The sequence below is a fragment of the Phaseolus vulgaris genome, chromosome 3 (assembly GCF_051622355.1).
Source record: "Phaseolus vulgaris cultivar YP4 chromosome 3, ASM5162235v1, whole genome shotgun sequence".
Taxonomy (NCBI): domain Eukaryota; kingdom Viridiplantae; phylum Streptophyta; class Magnoliopsida; order Fabales; family Fabaceae; genus Phaseolus; species Phaseolus vulgaris.
This window is the reverse complement of record NC_143500.1, coordinates 47469611-47484142: the sequence shown is the minus strand read 5'-3', so window position 1 is coordinate 47484142 and position 14532 is coordinate 47469611. Positions and strand designations below refer to the sequence as shown.

At 33.3% G+C, this 14532-nt stretch overlaps 3 protein-coding genes across 3 annotated transcripts; 1 reads left to right on the top strand and 2 right to left on the bottom strand.

The window, feature by feature from the left end:
* Window positions 1-1914: 1914 nt before the first annotated feature.
* On the top strand, window positions 1915-3964 carry LOC137808154 (expansin-like B1). The gene is made up of 5 exons (XM_068609115.2): window positions 1915-2104; window positions 2191-2297; window positions 2777-2958; window positions 3096-3228; window positions 3530-3964. Exons 1-5 carry the CDS (start codon window positions 1981-1983, stop codon window positions 3734-3736), a joined length of 753 nt encoding a protein of 250 aa, XP_068465216.1. The 5' UTR covers window positions 1915-1980; the 3' UTR covers window positions 3737-3964.
* Window positions 3965-4276: 312 nt separating this feature from the next.
* Window positions 4277-7096, bottom strand: LOC137808153 (pentatricopeptide repeat-containing protein At3g29230). Its single transcript, XM_068609114.2, has one exon. The coding sequence runs from the start codon at window positions 6956-6958 to the stop codon at window positions 5165-5167; it is 1794 nt and encodes a 597-aa protein (XP_068465215.1). The 5' UTR covers window positions 6959-7096; the 3' UTR covers window positions 4277-5164.
* Window positions 7097-8755: 1659 nt separating this feature from the next.
* LOC137808152 (ras-related protein RABH1b) lies at window positions 8756-13871 on the bottom strand. The gene is made up of 6 exons (XM_068609113.1): window positions 13493-13871; window positions 12575-12645; window positions 11052-11140; window positions 10413-10524; window positions 9474-9564; window positions 8756-9087 (listed from the first exon to the last, which is right to left on the bottom strand). The coding sequence occupies exons 1-6, from the start codon at window positions 13607-13609 to the stop codon at window positions 8947-8949; spliced, it is 621 nt and encodes a 206-aa protein (XP_068465214.1). The 5' UTR covers window positions 13610-13871; the 3' UTR covers window positions 8756-8946.
* Between the last annotated feature and the right edge of the window lie 661 nt (window positions 13872-14532).

Sequence of the window (14532 nt, the reverse complement as noted above, 5' to 3'; positions counted from 1 at the left end):
CACCTAGCAGTCACTAATTATTAATAAAGTTTCCTTCTATTAAAATGTACATTCATATTTATTCTTTATATATAATAACTTTTATTTTATTTTAATTTGAATAATGATATAAAATAAAACAATTTTTTTTAATTTACCTATAGAAGTAACATAACATCTTATAAAAAGTTACTACATAAGAATTAAAAAAACCTGAGTCCTTTTTTGCTTTCATATGAAGATTACATTTTAGGACTAAGTTTAAGATCGTCTCTGATCATAAATATTAAATGAATATATATATATATATATTAATTACATGTTTATCCATATGTGAAATTCTCTTGTTAGGTCAGTTTCAATTGAATTAGTGTTTTTCTCTCCCATCAGAACAAATTCAATTGTAGAAAGAGACTAAAGATAACCTATTACACAATCTCTGAGAACACATACAAGAATTCAAATTTAGATTCTCAACTTTTTTTGAGTGTTCCTTATTAGATTTTAAAATATTTATTATTTTTATTTCTAAACTATCCTAACATATATATAACAATTTTTCTATTATATCTCTATATATATATATGGAGACCTACACTGTTTGTTTACTGCTGTCAATGGTGCAAAGTATTATGCTGTTTTTTCGTACTTGGCTATATTTGTTGCATTCTAAATCACAAATTTCATTTTGTTTTTATCGGTTTCAAAAACTATGTTGAAAATAAGATTAATCATAAACTAAAATCGATTGAAATTAATAATGATAAAGGAATTTTTGAGTCTTGATTCTTATCTTCATTTACATGGTATTTGACGAGAAGTGATCATGATTTCATAAACTAAGTTAAATCAAGACTAACAAAAGTGATTCATATTTGTTCATTGTATCTACTATTTTTATTCATTAATGATATTATACTAATCAGTAACTCTTCCTATAAAATATTATTAATAATTTCTTTACATAATTCTTTTTCATGAAATATCATTGATCATTTATTTATATATTACAATTTTCCTTAAGGGAAAGGTCTTTTACATTATTTTCTTAGTATATAGAAGTTTTTTTAAACATGAACAACAACCTTATCTATCTCAAATAAAAAAACATCAAACAACTTAAACGTGCCAACATGCATGAAGGGAAGTCTCAACCTATAAATATATTAATTTCATAGAGAGTATTTACTCAATTCTTATATTCACTTATATACTTATATACTTATAATTCTTCTATATTCTTAGTGACTTGATCGTCGAATAATCTTTTGCACGTGAATTTTTCCTCATTGTCTTCAGCAGACTCAACAATCATATCTCATATTACAACATTGTTCTCCAACAAGAACAAAACTACATCTAATATTGATCATTCTAAAATTAATGTAAAATAAATATATAAATGATTATAACTTTGTCACCCATCTTTATTACAGAGAATCACCAACGTAAAAGTATGCTAGTGATTGTAGATGTTGTCATAATTGTGGTACTTTAAAGCAATTGGTTTCCATTGGAGAACAAATAGCATGTGCAATTTAAGAATAGTTGTTTGAGAAAATCGTTTTTCCCTTTTTGTGCATCTCACATTTTAACTGTATATTATGTGAAGCTTGTTAAAAGCTTTGAAGCATAGTTGTAGCATCCATTAAAAATAGTGGAGATGAGAAAAATGTGCATATATATAAGTTTCACTTTATATTTCTTCTGTCAATTTCATTAGTAGTCAAATCCTAATTTTATACAAAATTTAAAGTGGCTTTACTCGTCAAATTAAGACAAACTGCAGGTAGTCTAACCAAGTAACTGAGACAACGTAAGGTAGCAAAATTCCTGTTATTCAAAATGTGAATACTTTTATTCTACACATTTGGAATGTCAAAGTTGGTAACATTGACCAAATTCTCTATAAATAGGAGAAATCCGGTTCCCTATTGCATTGCCAAGCTTGTCTTCTTATCTTATTCCTTGCTTTTAGTCTTTCATAATTCTGTCATACACATGGCTCTTTCTCTTTTGTGTCCTCTTCTTGCCACCTTTCTTTTCATGCAAACTCTGGCAGATACTTCCTTTGTTCAATCTCGTGCAGCATATTACCCAAACTCTGAAGAAAATGGCACAGACGGTGAGAGAATTAAACTGATTGATGAAAACAAAATACAAAGATGTATGAGATTTTGCTAATATAAATGTTCTTATAACTTGATGCAGTTGGTGCATGTGGATTTGGTTCCTTTGGTGCCACCGTTAATGGTGGGGATGTATCAGCTGCATCTAATCTTTATCGAAATGGTGTTGGCTGTGGTGCCTGTTACCAGGTGAGTTCATCAAGCTATATATAATATTAAGTATATATTACCACAACCTAAAGGATGATTAGTTTAGTTACATGTGACCATGCATGTTTTCTGATGATAGAAACCATAATTAATTAATGCAAAAGCCACATATATATCACTTTTTAATACTCATACTTACAAGCAACTTTTTACTTTTTTTTTGTTATGTTTGACCTTTCCTCCGGGTAATCCTTGTTCATAATCTATAATTATGAGCAGACCCATCAAAAGTTCAAGATATATATTAAAATAACAATAAAGTATAGGCAAATTCAAAACTAAAGTTATTAATTTTAAATTATTTTCACATTATTTTATTGTCAAAAGTATCATTTCTCTATTTTATTAGTTGTACTTAATAGGCATGCTACAACAGTGCGTTGCAAAATAACAGTATACATTATATTACAGTTCATTGTTTGAAAATAATATTTGTCATTATATTTTACTTTGGCCAGGTGAGATGTAGCAATAGTGTTTATTGCTCAGGAAATGGTGTCACCATAGTAATAACTGACCAAGGCTCAAGTGCTAACACTGACTTCATTCTTAGCCAACGTGCTTTTGGTGGGATGGCTATCAACAAGGATGCAGCTGCTTCTCTATTAGCTCTTGGCATAGTTGATATTGAGTATAGACGGTGGGATAATTCTTCCAGATATATATATAGAACAATCTTTTTAATTCATGCCTGCATAAACCTTTGCTTTTTGTTAATTATACGTAGATTGTAGTCAATAAATTAGAAAGACTGAACTAGCCTCTTCTTATCTGCAGGGTTTCATGCAGCTACCCAAACAAAAACATTACAGTTAAGATACATGAGAGTAGCAACAACCCTCACTATTTGGGTTTTGTCTTGTGGTTTCAACAAGGAAGTAGAGATATAACTGCTGTGCAACTTTGCGAGGTATGCTTTATCCTTCGCGTGGTAATAGTTAATCAGAATTTTTTTTAACAAATCTCTGAATATGTAATTTAGTCATGAACTTGGTAAAAATTGAATATTTAATTTAAGATCATTTTACTGATTTTCTATAATAATGAAGCTTATAATTTTTTTATCCAGTAGTTAACTAGTAGACATCAGTATATTTGACAAGACACAGTGAATGGTTCAACTCTTCATTCAGTTTAAAAGGGTGTATCAGTAGGGTCCAGTTAGATAGATGAAAAGTAATGTGAGTGTAATATCTTTTTGCCAAGTGCAGACTCAGAACTTTGTGTGCAAGTTACTGGATCGGAGTCACGGGGCAGTATGGACCACTACCGCGCCACCAAGTGGACCTTTGGCTTTGAGGATGTTGTTTAGTGCTGAAGAAGAGGGAGACGAATCATGGGTCGTTCCAGTTAATGACATTCCACAAGACTGGAAGGCAGGAGAAACGTACGACTTAGGGATACAAGTGGACCAATAGAAGCAGAAATGACTGATTAATCTGCTTTGTCTGTAACGAAATAAAAAATAAGTTAATTATATTGAGTTCAATCGATTTACCCTATTTAATTGCCCTCCAATAATTTGTTTTTCTCCAAAGTAGTGAGAACTGAGGAAATTCTATGATCTTGCTGTAACATGTCACCCTACTCCCTGGTTATTTCATTGTTTAAAGTATCTCGATCATATTCACAAGCATGTTGAAATATCATTTAGTTTCTCTGCAGCTTTCAATCGATCAACAATTGAGCCACTGAAATTGTCATATCATTAATCAATGACAAGGTGAATAGACGATTATCAATTTGTGATAGGAAATAAACAAGGTTGTCACTAAACATTAAAGATTCGGTCATTACATTACAACTCCGCATGCAAAAATAAGCCATGAAATATTAATAGGAATGGAAATAAATTTCATTGGTATGGTTTACAAATAGTATGGCTAGCATCCTAAAGAACTTCCAAATGTTGGAAAGTCAAGCAGCTTAAAGTTGGAGTAATGCTTTCATTTCTCTCGAACAAGTTAACAATTTATGGAGCAAATATAGTACTGACAAATGACTATACAACAGAAGAATAAATTAATTTTCCAAAATTATGTCTAATAAACTCAGAAAACAATTCCTCGAACATTTTTTTTTGCTAGCTCTTCGCCCAACAACACAGGCGCTAGCACCCGCGTTTGTGCGGCGCAGAGAGACAGTTTGGAAGGCTTAAAAAAATAATTCATTCTCATGATATTTCCAAGAGTACATCGAATAAACTATTATACAGCTATGAATATAATAAAGAAAATATAGAAATTACAAGCATTTGAACAGAAAGAAATAGATGTAGATATGAATCTTAAGAAAATAGTGAAGACAGAGTCTTGAATTCTCATTTGTATCTTTGAGACAAGATAAATGTAAGTACTTTATAAATGTCCTTTGTATGTGGGTCTGTTCCTTGTCTTGGAAAGATTTATCATTCTCTCATCCCACGACCAGCCACTGGCTTTCCTTAAAATTCCATTTCATATATGCACCATACGACCCAACAACACTTGAGAAACAAAGTCGATGAAAATCTTCTTATGCATTCCATCTTCACAATCCATCTTCCAAATATTTATTCTCTACTGTGGGTTTTATGGATTGACAATTTATAATTATCCAAAAGACGGAGCATGTCATTCTTCATCAAATAAATGAATTATCTTTCACCAGAAAATTCAGAGACCCAAAACCTTCGGTGGGACCAATCTGAACCATCGTAGAATCTCCATCCCGCAACACGGTCGTTTTTAGTGCCATCTGCTATTATGTGTTATGGGATCTTTTTCCTTGGTATCCATAACATGTCTCATTTCTTAACTCGCACTTTGTTTCTCTCTCATTAGTGTTTGAAATAGAGACTCTGCTCTTTACCTAGGTATGAAACTGTCTTCCTTAATTGATTGTCCAACGGATAATTTCATCTGCGTTCCTAATTCACTCAACATCGAGTGCATTATCCTTTTCCTATACCCTGAATTATTCTTAGCAAAATATTTAGATTCAAAATCTTCGAGATGAACCAAGCTGGACGCTGCTTCTTTCTGTAACCCCTTCTCTTTTATCATCAATCTTACTCGTTCAACGTCATCCCATCTCCCTTGAGCAGCATACATATTTGAAAGCAGAATATAAGGGCCAATATCCTGTGGCTCTAACTCAATAAGTCTCTTAGCTACAATCTCTCCAAGCTCCGACTCTAAGTGGTTCGTACAACCAGAAAGTAGAGCTCCCCATACTGCAGATCCAGCCTTCAAAGGAACCTTCCTTATAAGCTCTTCTGAATTTTCCACCAAACCAGCTCGAGCCAGAAGATCAACCATGCAACCATAGTGTTCAACCTTGGGCTCAATTTTGTAAACTCGACGCATGAGATCAAAGTACCACCAACCTTCCATGACCATTCCGGCATGCGTACAAGCAGATAACACACAGATAAAAGTGGCATCATTTGGTTGCGTACCTTCCTTCTCCATCTCCAAGAACAATTCAAGAGCTTTGTCCCCATTCCCATGCAATCCATACCCCATGATCATAGAGTTCCATGACACAACGCTTCTGACCGGCATCTCATAAAAAACATCCCTGGCCAAATCCATAGCCCCACATTTTGAATACATTGTCAACAGACATGTTGAAAGCAAGACATCAGATTTAATGTTGTTACTTCTGATAAAAGAATGAACCCACATGCCCAGACCAAGCCTCCCTAAACTCGCACATGCAGTGAGCACACTCACTAAGGTTGCCTCATTCGGCATTACCTCTCTTCCTTCCATCATTCTCCCAAACAGCCTCAAACACTCACCATAATTCTTCACACGTGCATGCAGCGCCAACATGGAATTCCACGAAACCACATTCTTAACAGACGCAGGCATCCGATTGAAAAACTCAACAGCCAGAGAAGCATTCCCAACCTTCGAACACCCATCAATCATGCAATTCCAAGAAACAACATCCCTCTCAGGCATTGTCTCAAACAACTCATTAGCAGTATCTAAATCCCCAATCCCCACGAACCCCGCAATCATGCAATTCCAACTTAAAACATCCCTCTCAGGCATTTCATCAAACAACTGACGAGCAGCACCGATTTCCCCATTCTTCACATATCCATCAACCATGGAGTTATAACTAACCAAATCCAACCTAGAACTTTCGTTAAAAAGCATCCGGGCAAGTCTTATTCTGCCGAAAACAGAGTACATCCGAATCAGCGAGTTCCGTGCGAACAAATCATACCCGAAGCCGAATTTAATAATCCGGGCATGACCCTTTAGCCCTTCTCGGAGCGACCCAATGTCGGTACAAAGTTTGATCAAGAGGGGGAAAGTGTAGTGGTTGGGAAGGACGGAACGAGGGAGCATTCTGTGGTAGTAGAAGCTGAGAGCAGCTGAGAAATCGGACTTACGAGTGTAGGCGCGAATGATGGTGTTACAGTGAAACGCATCAGGATGGTGGAGATGGTCGAAAAAGGAAGTGGCGCGTGGGAGAGTGAGGGAATGGGAAGACAGTTTCTTGATGGCTGAGGTGGCGAAGAGAGGGTGTTGGGAGAGGCCAGAAACGACCAGTTGGACCAGAAGCTGCCTCAACTCCTGCAACTCCTTCCGTGACTCCAGCGCCGCAAACAGCACTTGTTCGTGTTTCCCCCTAACTGTCATTGCCTTTTGCCTGCGTTGCCCGTTAACTTACATGGCGTTCCAGTCACTCTAAAACTACAAAACACTAAATATATGTAACTTACCTTTTGCCTCTGTTCCAGTGAGAAGTAATATTGGCAAGAGACCAAATATGAACTAGCCAGAATGTTGAGAACATTTTTTTATTACAAAAATAGGTGAGTAATTAAGTACTTTTTTGAAAAATTATTTTGGAAAAGTCGTGTATATATATAGTATGATTTTTGTGGAGAAAATTGGGAATATATCATTTAAGATTTTAGTTATGTGAAATTTACACCAAAGTTGTGGATTTTCTGTTGTTGATTTCTTGTTTTTGATTTTGTTTTTAGAAAGATTAAAATAATTAATTGAATTATTAATTTGAAAAAATTTATAAAATTAAAAAAGTTTAGTTACTTTTTAATTAAAAATCAATTAAAAAATAGTGTTGAAATTCTAAATCTAAATCGTAAACTAAAAGCCTAAAATACAAAAATGTCTCAAAAAGTATAAAAAAAATCATTAATAAATGATTGAATTTTTAAAAATTTGATATCCACAACCACAATCTTTTTGGAAAGAAGTAAAATAGAAAGATATAATAGTAAAATTAATAAGAAAATATTTAAATGAGTAGTTAATGAATAATTGAAATTTGACATAAATACTCGTAAAGGAATACACATGATTGAATGACATAAAAATGAAATTAAACAGAATATTTAGTTTAATATAGATTTTTTGATGTTGTGGTGGTTGATATATGTACTTTCTTCAAGTCATGAACCAATTCGTCATTTTTGCATAAATCCTTGGTTTAGATGAAGAGTTCAATGTTGTTACATTGATTGTTCATGTTGCACACTTGCGAAAACTTTTCGTGTCTCATTTATCATCTCCCATTTTCTCGTTATCAGTCATGGAAACTTACTTCATGCAAACTTACTTTTAACACCTACAAAACTTGCAAACACCAGGAAAGCAGTGTCACGAGCACCACTTTTCTTCAAATGAATACCACTAAACTGCACTTCACACATCACGAACGCAAGTCGCAGTAACCAAAGAACCACAAGCAAGAATGAAGAAGGAAATGAATATCTGCATACATAGGTAAGTGCACAGTGTAAAAAAAAGCAAAGGCTAGAGGCACCCCTGAAGTCCCTTTTCCGCAAATCGGTAGAAAGGAACACGTTTGAAAATAAGCTTATAAATGGTCATAACACATTTGAGGGAGATAAATAATCTCAAACATCTTGGGAGGATACCTATAAAAACCAGCTAAAAAATGAAAAAAGAAGAAGCTAGATCTATAACATCAATTTTGTATAAATCTCATTTCTTACTTAATAACTCTTTCTCATAATTTATAAGTGAGATCCACCAAAATATCAAATTTTTAATAAAGTTTAACTAATACAAGGTGTTCGAGAATGTTAACCTTGCTAAAAAAGAATAATTCCTTCTTTTATTCATGAAAAGCCTGATAGTTTTATCTTCTGTTTCTATAGATAGTCTTTTTTATCTATACAAAATACCATTAACATTTTTATACATTAAAGTGAATAATTATTTTGTAAAAATATTTTTTTTAAATAAACTAAAATGATCAGGGCTTATAATTTCACAGACTAACTAAAATTTGGGTAACACAATGTAGTAGATAGATTGGAAACTGAGAATGTTTCTTCTAAATTTGAATACATTCCTAGCTAGCTTTCATAGTTATGATAAAGAACAGTAGTAGAAGGCGTCAATGTGGACTTCTGTCTTTTAGTCAAACCAAACAATAATGTATAACCAACTAACCAATTATACGTGTAATATTAGTTCATTCATTGCTACCTCTCCACTTGTTTTCAGTAATTTCTCTCACATAAAGTTGTTCAAGTCTTAAGGACTAATGAATCTTTACAGAACTGAGGCAAACACATTCCCAAATAAATAGCATGAAGCAGAAAGATACAAAACTTTAGGACAAGGCACATTTAGCAAGCACATCCACCCGACTGAGATTGGGAATCATGGTTACCAGAAGACCTTAGGTTCACGTCGACCATATCTTCCTGTTTTGTGGCAGATAGTGTCTCCATTCCGGGTAATGCAGCAGCAATTTTTCGAAAGAGGGCCTAAAAATGTAGGTTTCATAAAGCAGTACAATAAAATGTCTGGACCAAGCATATAAAGCAATACTTATATCATAAATGCCGGCAAGTATATCTAAATTCCAACATACAAGAAGCAAACTCCAGGAAAGTTTTATGTTGATTTGTAGAAAAAACCGTTGTCTGGAGGACTTTTAACTACTATCTCTCATTTGAACCATTTAAAACATGTCACCCAAAGCAAAATAACAGGCTTTATACAAGAAAATCTTATTGACTTCCAAGATAAATTATTAAAAAATACAATAAAATACATGCTTCTCACAACCAAGTGGTGAGCATAACTTTTTTCTAGATAATTTCAAGCTGATAGTTATTAAATATTTATGGCAAAGAAGGGAGATGTTTACCTTTATATTAAAGCCAGCTTTTGCACTAGCTTCAATAAACATAACGTTCAGCTCTCGGGACTTTGCTTCCCCCTCCTCTGTAGACACTTGCCTGTAGTGTCATTTATAAAATAAAAGACAATGCAAAAAATACATTATTCTGGCAACCATTTTTTTTCCTGTAATAGGATGCAAGGTGAATTGTCAAGCATTTCATTGGCAACTATTTGCATATAAGGGATTAATAAATATTTGTAATAAATTATTAGTCACTGTACTATAGCAATGGCATGGCAGAAATAATGTACTGAATGAAAATGTAAAACAGTTCATAAGACATTCAAACCTGCATACAGAGCATTAAAGAAGCATCTCACGGGTAAAACCATTCACGCTACAAAAGCCTAAAATAGTAAATGAAGTTCTCACAACATTCTTAGTTTTCTTTCATGCATTGCAAAATAAGTTTGTGATGATGTATATGCCTAATTTAAAGCTTGAGTTGTTATTCATTTCATCTTAATGGGAAATACTTGTCGTGAGTCATTTATTCTCAAGGAACTATTCAAGGCTGGGAACAGTGGCACCATAACTGTTCCCGGTATGTAGTCAAGATCTTAAACAATTCATAACTCATTTCACCATGAAACACTAATCCTCTTTTATATGATTGACCAATTTTTATAAACTTCCATCTATTGCTCACAGTATTGTTCTGAGTTTCATCCCACAGTCTAGCCAGTGATTGTAATGAAATGATTATTTGTGCAGGGTGTACATTCCTTGATCAAACAATATCTTCTTTACTAAACTAGCCCAAAGTTTCACCCGGTGTTGAATTTATAATTAGCCAAAAATCAATATGAAATAGGTCATTAAAACATTTCAAGAGAGCCATGTCATGAAACAGGCCTGTACAAAGTACCAGATGAAGTCAGTCTACCATTGATTAGCAATTACCTTTTGTCCACAAGATCAGTTTTATTCCCAACAAGAACAACAATAACATCACTGCCTCTTTCACTGCGCACCTCTTCTATCCACTTTGATGTGTTTAAGAAAGTCTGACGGCCTATATGACAAGAATAGTAAATAATAAAAAAGCATCCCATCAATATGTTTAGGAGCAATGAACAAAAAATATGCACAAATTCTTTGAATCGTTCAGAGAGATTCATGTTGTCTAAGAATAACAAGTAGCAGCTGCAAGAGAAAGCTACTTTTCAGAAGCTCTGGTTCCTGATAATGTATCACCTAGTTGCCACAGGAACCTTCAGACCCACTTTATGTGAAAAACAAATATTTCACTCACATTCCAACCAAAGAAAAAGGAATAACTTAAATAAGGTGAAACTTTTTTGTTCTTTTTTAATAAGCCAAGTACATGTTCCTCTAAGATATAACACTTCCACCCTAGTAAGAAATGAATAATGAATCACAAACTCACAGCTCTTCAAAATCTACGTTTTAATTAACTGGCACCAAAAAAAAGAGAAAAGAAAACAAGTATAACTATTGATAATTGTTGTGGTGAAAATGTGCAAGAAACTATAAATTGTGAAGGAAATAGGTGAAAGAAAGCACATCTATGTGTCTTACTTGCAACATCATAAACAATAACAGCAACAGATGAATCCCTAATGTAGCTTGGAATAAGACTTCTAAATCTTTCCTGCCCGGCTGTATCCCTGTGACAACACATGAAAAAGAAAGCTGAGGTTTGGAGAGGAAAAAAACTTGAAGGAATTCAATTAAAGTACAATAGTGTCATGCTTTTGTATGGAAGCTAAAAAATTGCCAACCAAATTGAATTCAATCCGGTTAGCCACTGTACATCAATATTTGAAATAAAGTCAAATATGCAAAAGCAGAAGAAATCAAATGCTGCTGATTTGTTCTTAACGCTTAGGTTTTTTAATTAGTTTTTATTTTTTTTTCATACATTGCAAGTTAGTGTGTTAAAAAAAAATGCTGCTGATTATAATATGGTTTGCAGCATCATCTTCAGCTAAAATCAATCCACTTCAAAACCTGCTTTTATACTATAATGTACAAAGGAATATACAAGAAGAGCTAACAATATTTAGAAGCCATTGCAAATAGACATTGTAGTGAGACTAAAAGGTATGTATGAGATTAAGGTAAATGGATAAATTTTTTACTAAATTACTCTGAGACCTTCCCCCCTTTAGTAATATTACACTCACCTTTTTTTGACTTTATAATGCTGGCCACTCACTATTCCCTATTCCTTTGGGCTGTGTCTGTTAACGTAAAGTTATCACATGAGTTTTACATATCATTTTCATACCTAAAATATCTGTTTAATGCATTTTCATGTCTAAAATTATTCATATAACTCCAAATCAAGTTATGGGTGTGTCACTTGTGGAGTTTCTTCAATTCAAACCGGACATTCCTGAATTTTTTAATTTAGCTACAATGAGAAAGACAAATGCATTAAAGAAGCAATTGTACCTCACATGACGACCTTATATTTGGAAACAGTTCCCTAACGAAAGAAGGGTGAGACTGCCATGGCATTATAGAACTCAGAAGGCTTTTTGTGTTCTAAAAAAAGGCGGGGTATAAGTTTAATATTGGCTAATCAGAAGTGTCAATGTAATTGGCTCTAAATTTTTTCAGAGAAGAAAGGAACATGTTAGCGATCTTAAAATATCTTATCTTCACTAATGCACTTTCTGATATAGCAAATAAGTCCTTGAAATAAAAAATTATATATATAACATACAAAAGAAACAAGATAAACATCAAAATTATGATTTGTGCGCAGTTCAGTAATTTGCATATTTTAGGATTGGATGAAAGTTGATAAAAAAGGGAAGGGAAGGAGACATTGTTTGCCCCTTATTTGCATGGAAGTTATCTTTACTCACTCTACAGGATTCCAAAATTTAGTATTCCAGTATCTCTTTATACTGAATAAGGAACGCCAAAATTAGATAGTTAAAATAATAGCATTGGCATTCCCCTTCTTCCCTTTCATCCTAATTTAAATCTAGACGAAACAGCATTTTCTTCCCTTTCCATCATTTTTCTTTTCGCAACTATTCCTTACACTTCCGAGTAGAGTTTTAAAAAATGATCAAGTAACATCTTACCACAACTGCAGTCTAACAGTTCGATCTTCAAGATACATAGTTTTTGACAGAAAGTCGATACCAATTGTAGCCTGTTTTACAAACAAAAATAAGTTTTGAGAGCTATTAAATTGTGAACGACTCAATTTGGAAAAATGGAAATGGACGTAATGCAAGAATATGCATAAGACATAATGCAAGAATATGCACAAGACATAATGCAAGAAAAATGTAAACAATTCAGTGAATGTCTGTCTACAATTATATCTGCTCATAATGTGTACAGATACGGATACACATTGAGAGAAAACAAAGGATATAGTAAACTGTGGACTCTAGTTTCATTTGCAGGTTGAAAAGGAAGTAGCATTACTGGTGCTACCGAGGTTGAGTAAATAGATCCAATGACCCAGTCAAAGATTAATTACATTTAGTTCCTAGTTTTTCTACTAACAGGTAATAATTTACTACTAAACTAAAGTATTTGACCTCCATATAGCTCAAGTTTTTGAGACATGTGCTTCACTGGAAACTGTTTTCTGCTACTCTCCTCCCTATGCTAATTCCTCCAATGGAGTTGCATCATTCAACATAAACATATCAGAATCACAATTACATTAGGCACCAAACTTTTGGAGTGAAATGATCACAAATGCCTACATGCTAATCAGTATCGGAAAGAGGGGGAAACGGTAAAACTCAAAAGGTGAAAGGAGAATGATAAAAAGAATTCCACATCCGAAAACACATTGGCGTCGTTGAACTATGATTTTCTTAAAAACAAACGAGGAAGCTGAATTCCGTAAACATGGCCAATCCTCTTCCCACAGTAATGATCACATCCCACAGTAAAACCGTGATCTCTTGATTTTATAAAAAAAATGGAGAAAGATTGGGCTAAAAATAGTGAAAATACGATTGGATCTGAAAGAAGAAAACCTGATAAGTGTTGTCGAATTTGTCGTACATGAAGCGAGTGATGATGCTGGTTTTACCAACGGACTGATCGCCCAAGAACACTAGCTTGTACTTTGCGAGAGCCGACACTGGCGCCATTCTCACAAATAAACCACAATGCAATGCACAACTCAGATTTGTGGAACAGTTCACTCTGCAATGAATCCAATTCAATTCTTTCAACAATTTGATTTACTTTTCTCTCTTCGCCAATCTCACAAAGAAAGAAAAGCACTGTGATGTTTTGATTATGATGGGTGGGTGCTGGTGTTACTTAACTCTTTTTATTATATTATTATTTCGAAAACAGATCGCTATTATGTTTTTTTTAAGATCGTTTAGGATTAGTTCTTAGCTGGTCAACCAATAATCTTGCATAAACTTTAACTTTATATATTCAATTTATTGAGAGTACGAATTAAGGTGTTTATGGCTCTGTTTAGATAAATTTTTAGAAAATAAATATTACTTTAGATTTATTTTCATTTACCAAAATCAAATAATATAATTTATTAATTGGTACTTTAAAAAATTGATGAAGAGTTATCAAATATCAATTGGTGCTGGATGTCTGAACCGGTAGAATGCATGTCGGCAAGGCTATGATTTAAACGATTAATACAAATCAATTACAAATGACAGCCTAGGATCAATTACTTTTTAAAATTAAAGTGTCGGGTTTGATTTACGCGTTAAGAAGTCAACTTAGATTCAAGATTTTGTTTTATAAAATATCATTAACTAATTTATTATTCATTTAGTTTTCATAGTTATACAGATTTTATGTTTTATACTTTTGAGGGCATGGAAAGAAGATTAGATACAGGAAAAAACTTAATATAAGAGAGAAGGGAGAAAGATCAGAAAAGACAGGCTATTGAAGCTGGAAATCACGGTTTCTAATTAAACTATGTTCTAAATCGAAAGACATCCCTCTTAATTTTAACAATACCATATTTAAAAATTATCTAACTTTGTTATTATAAATATTATTTTAATCTCTTTTACTTCTCATACATATC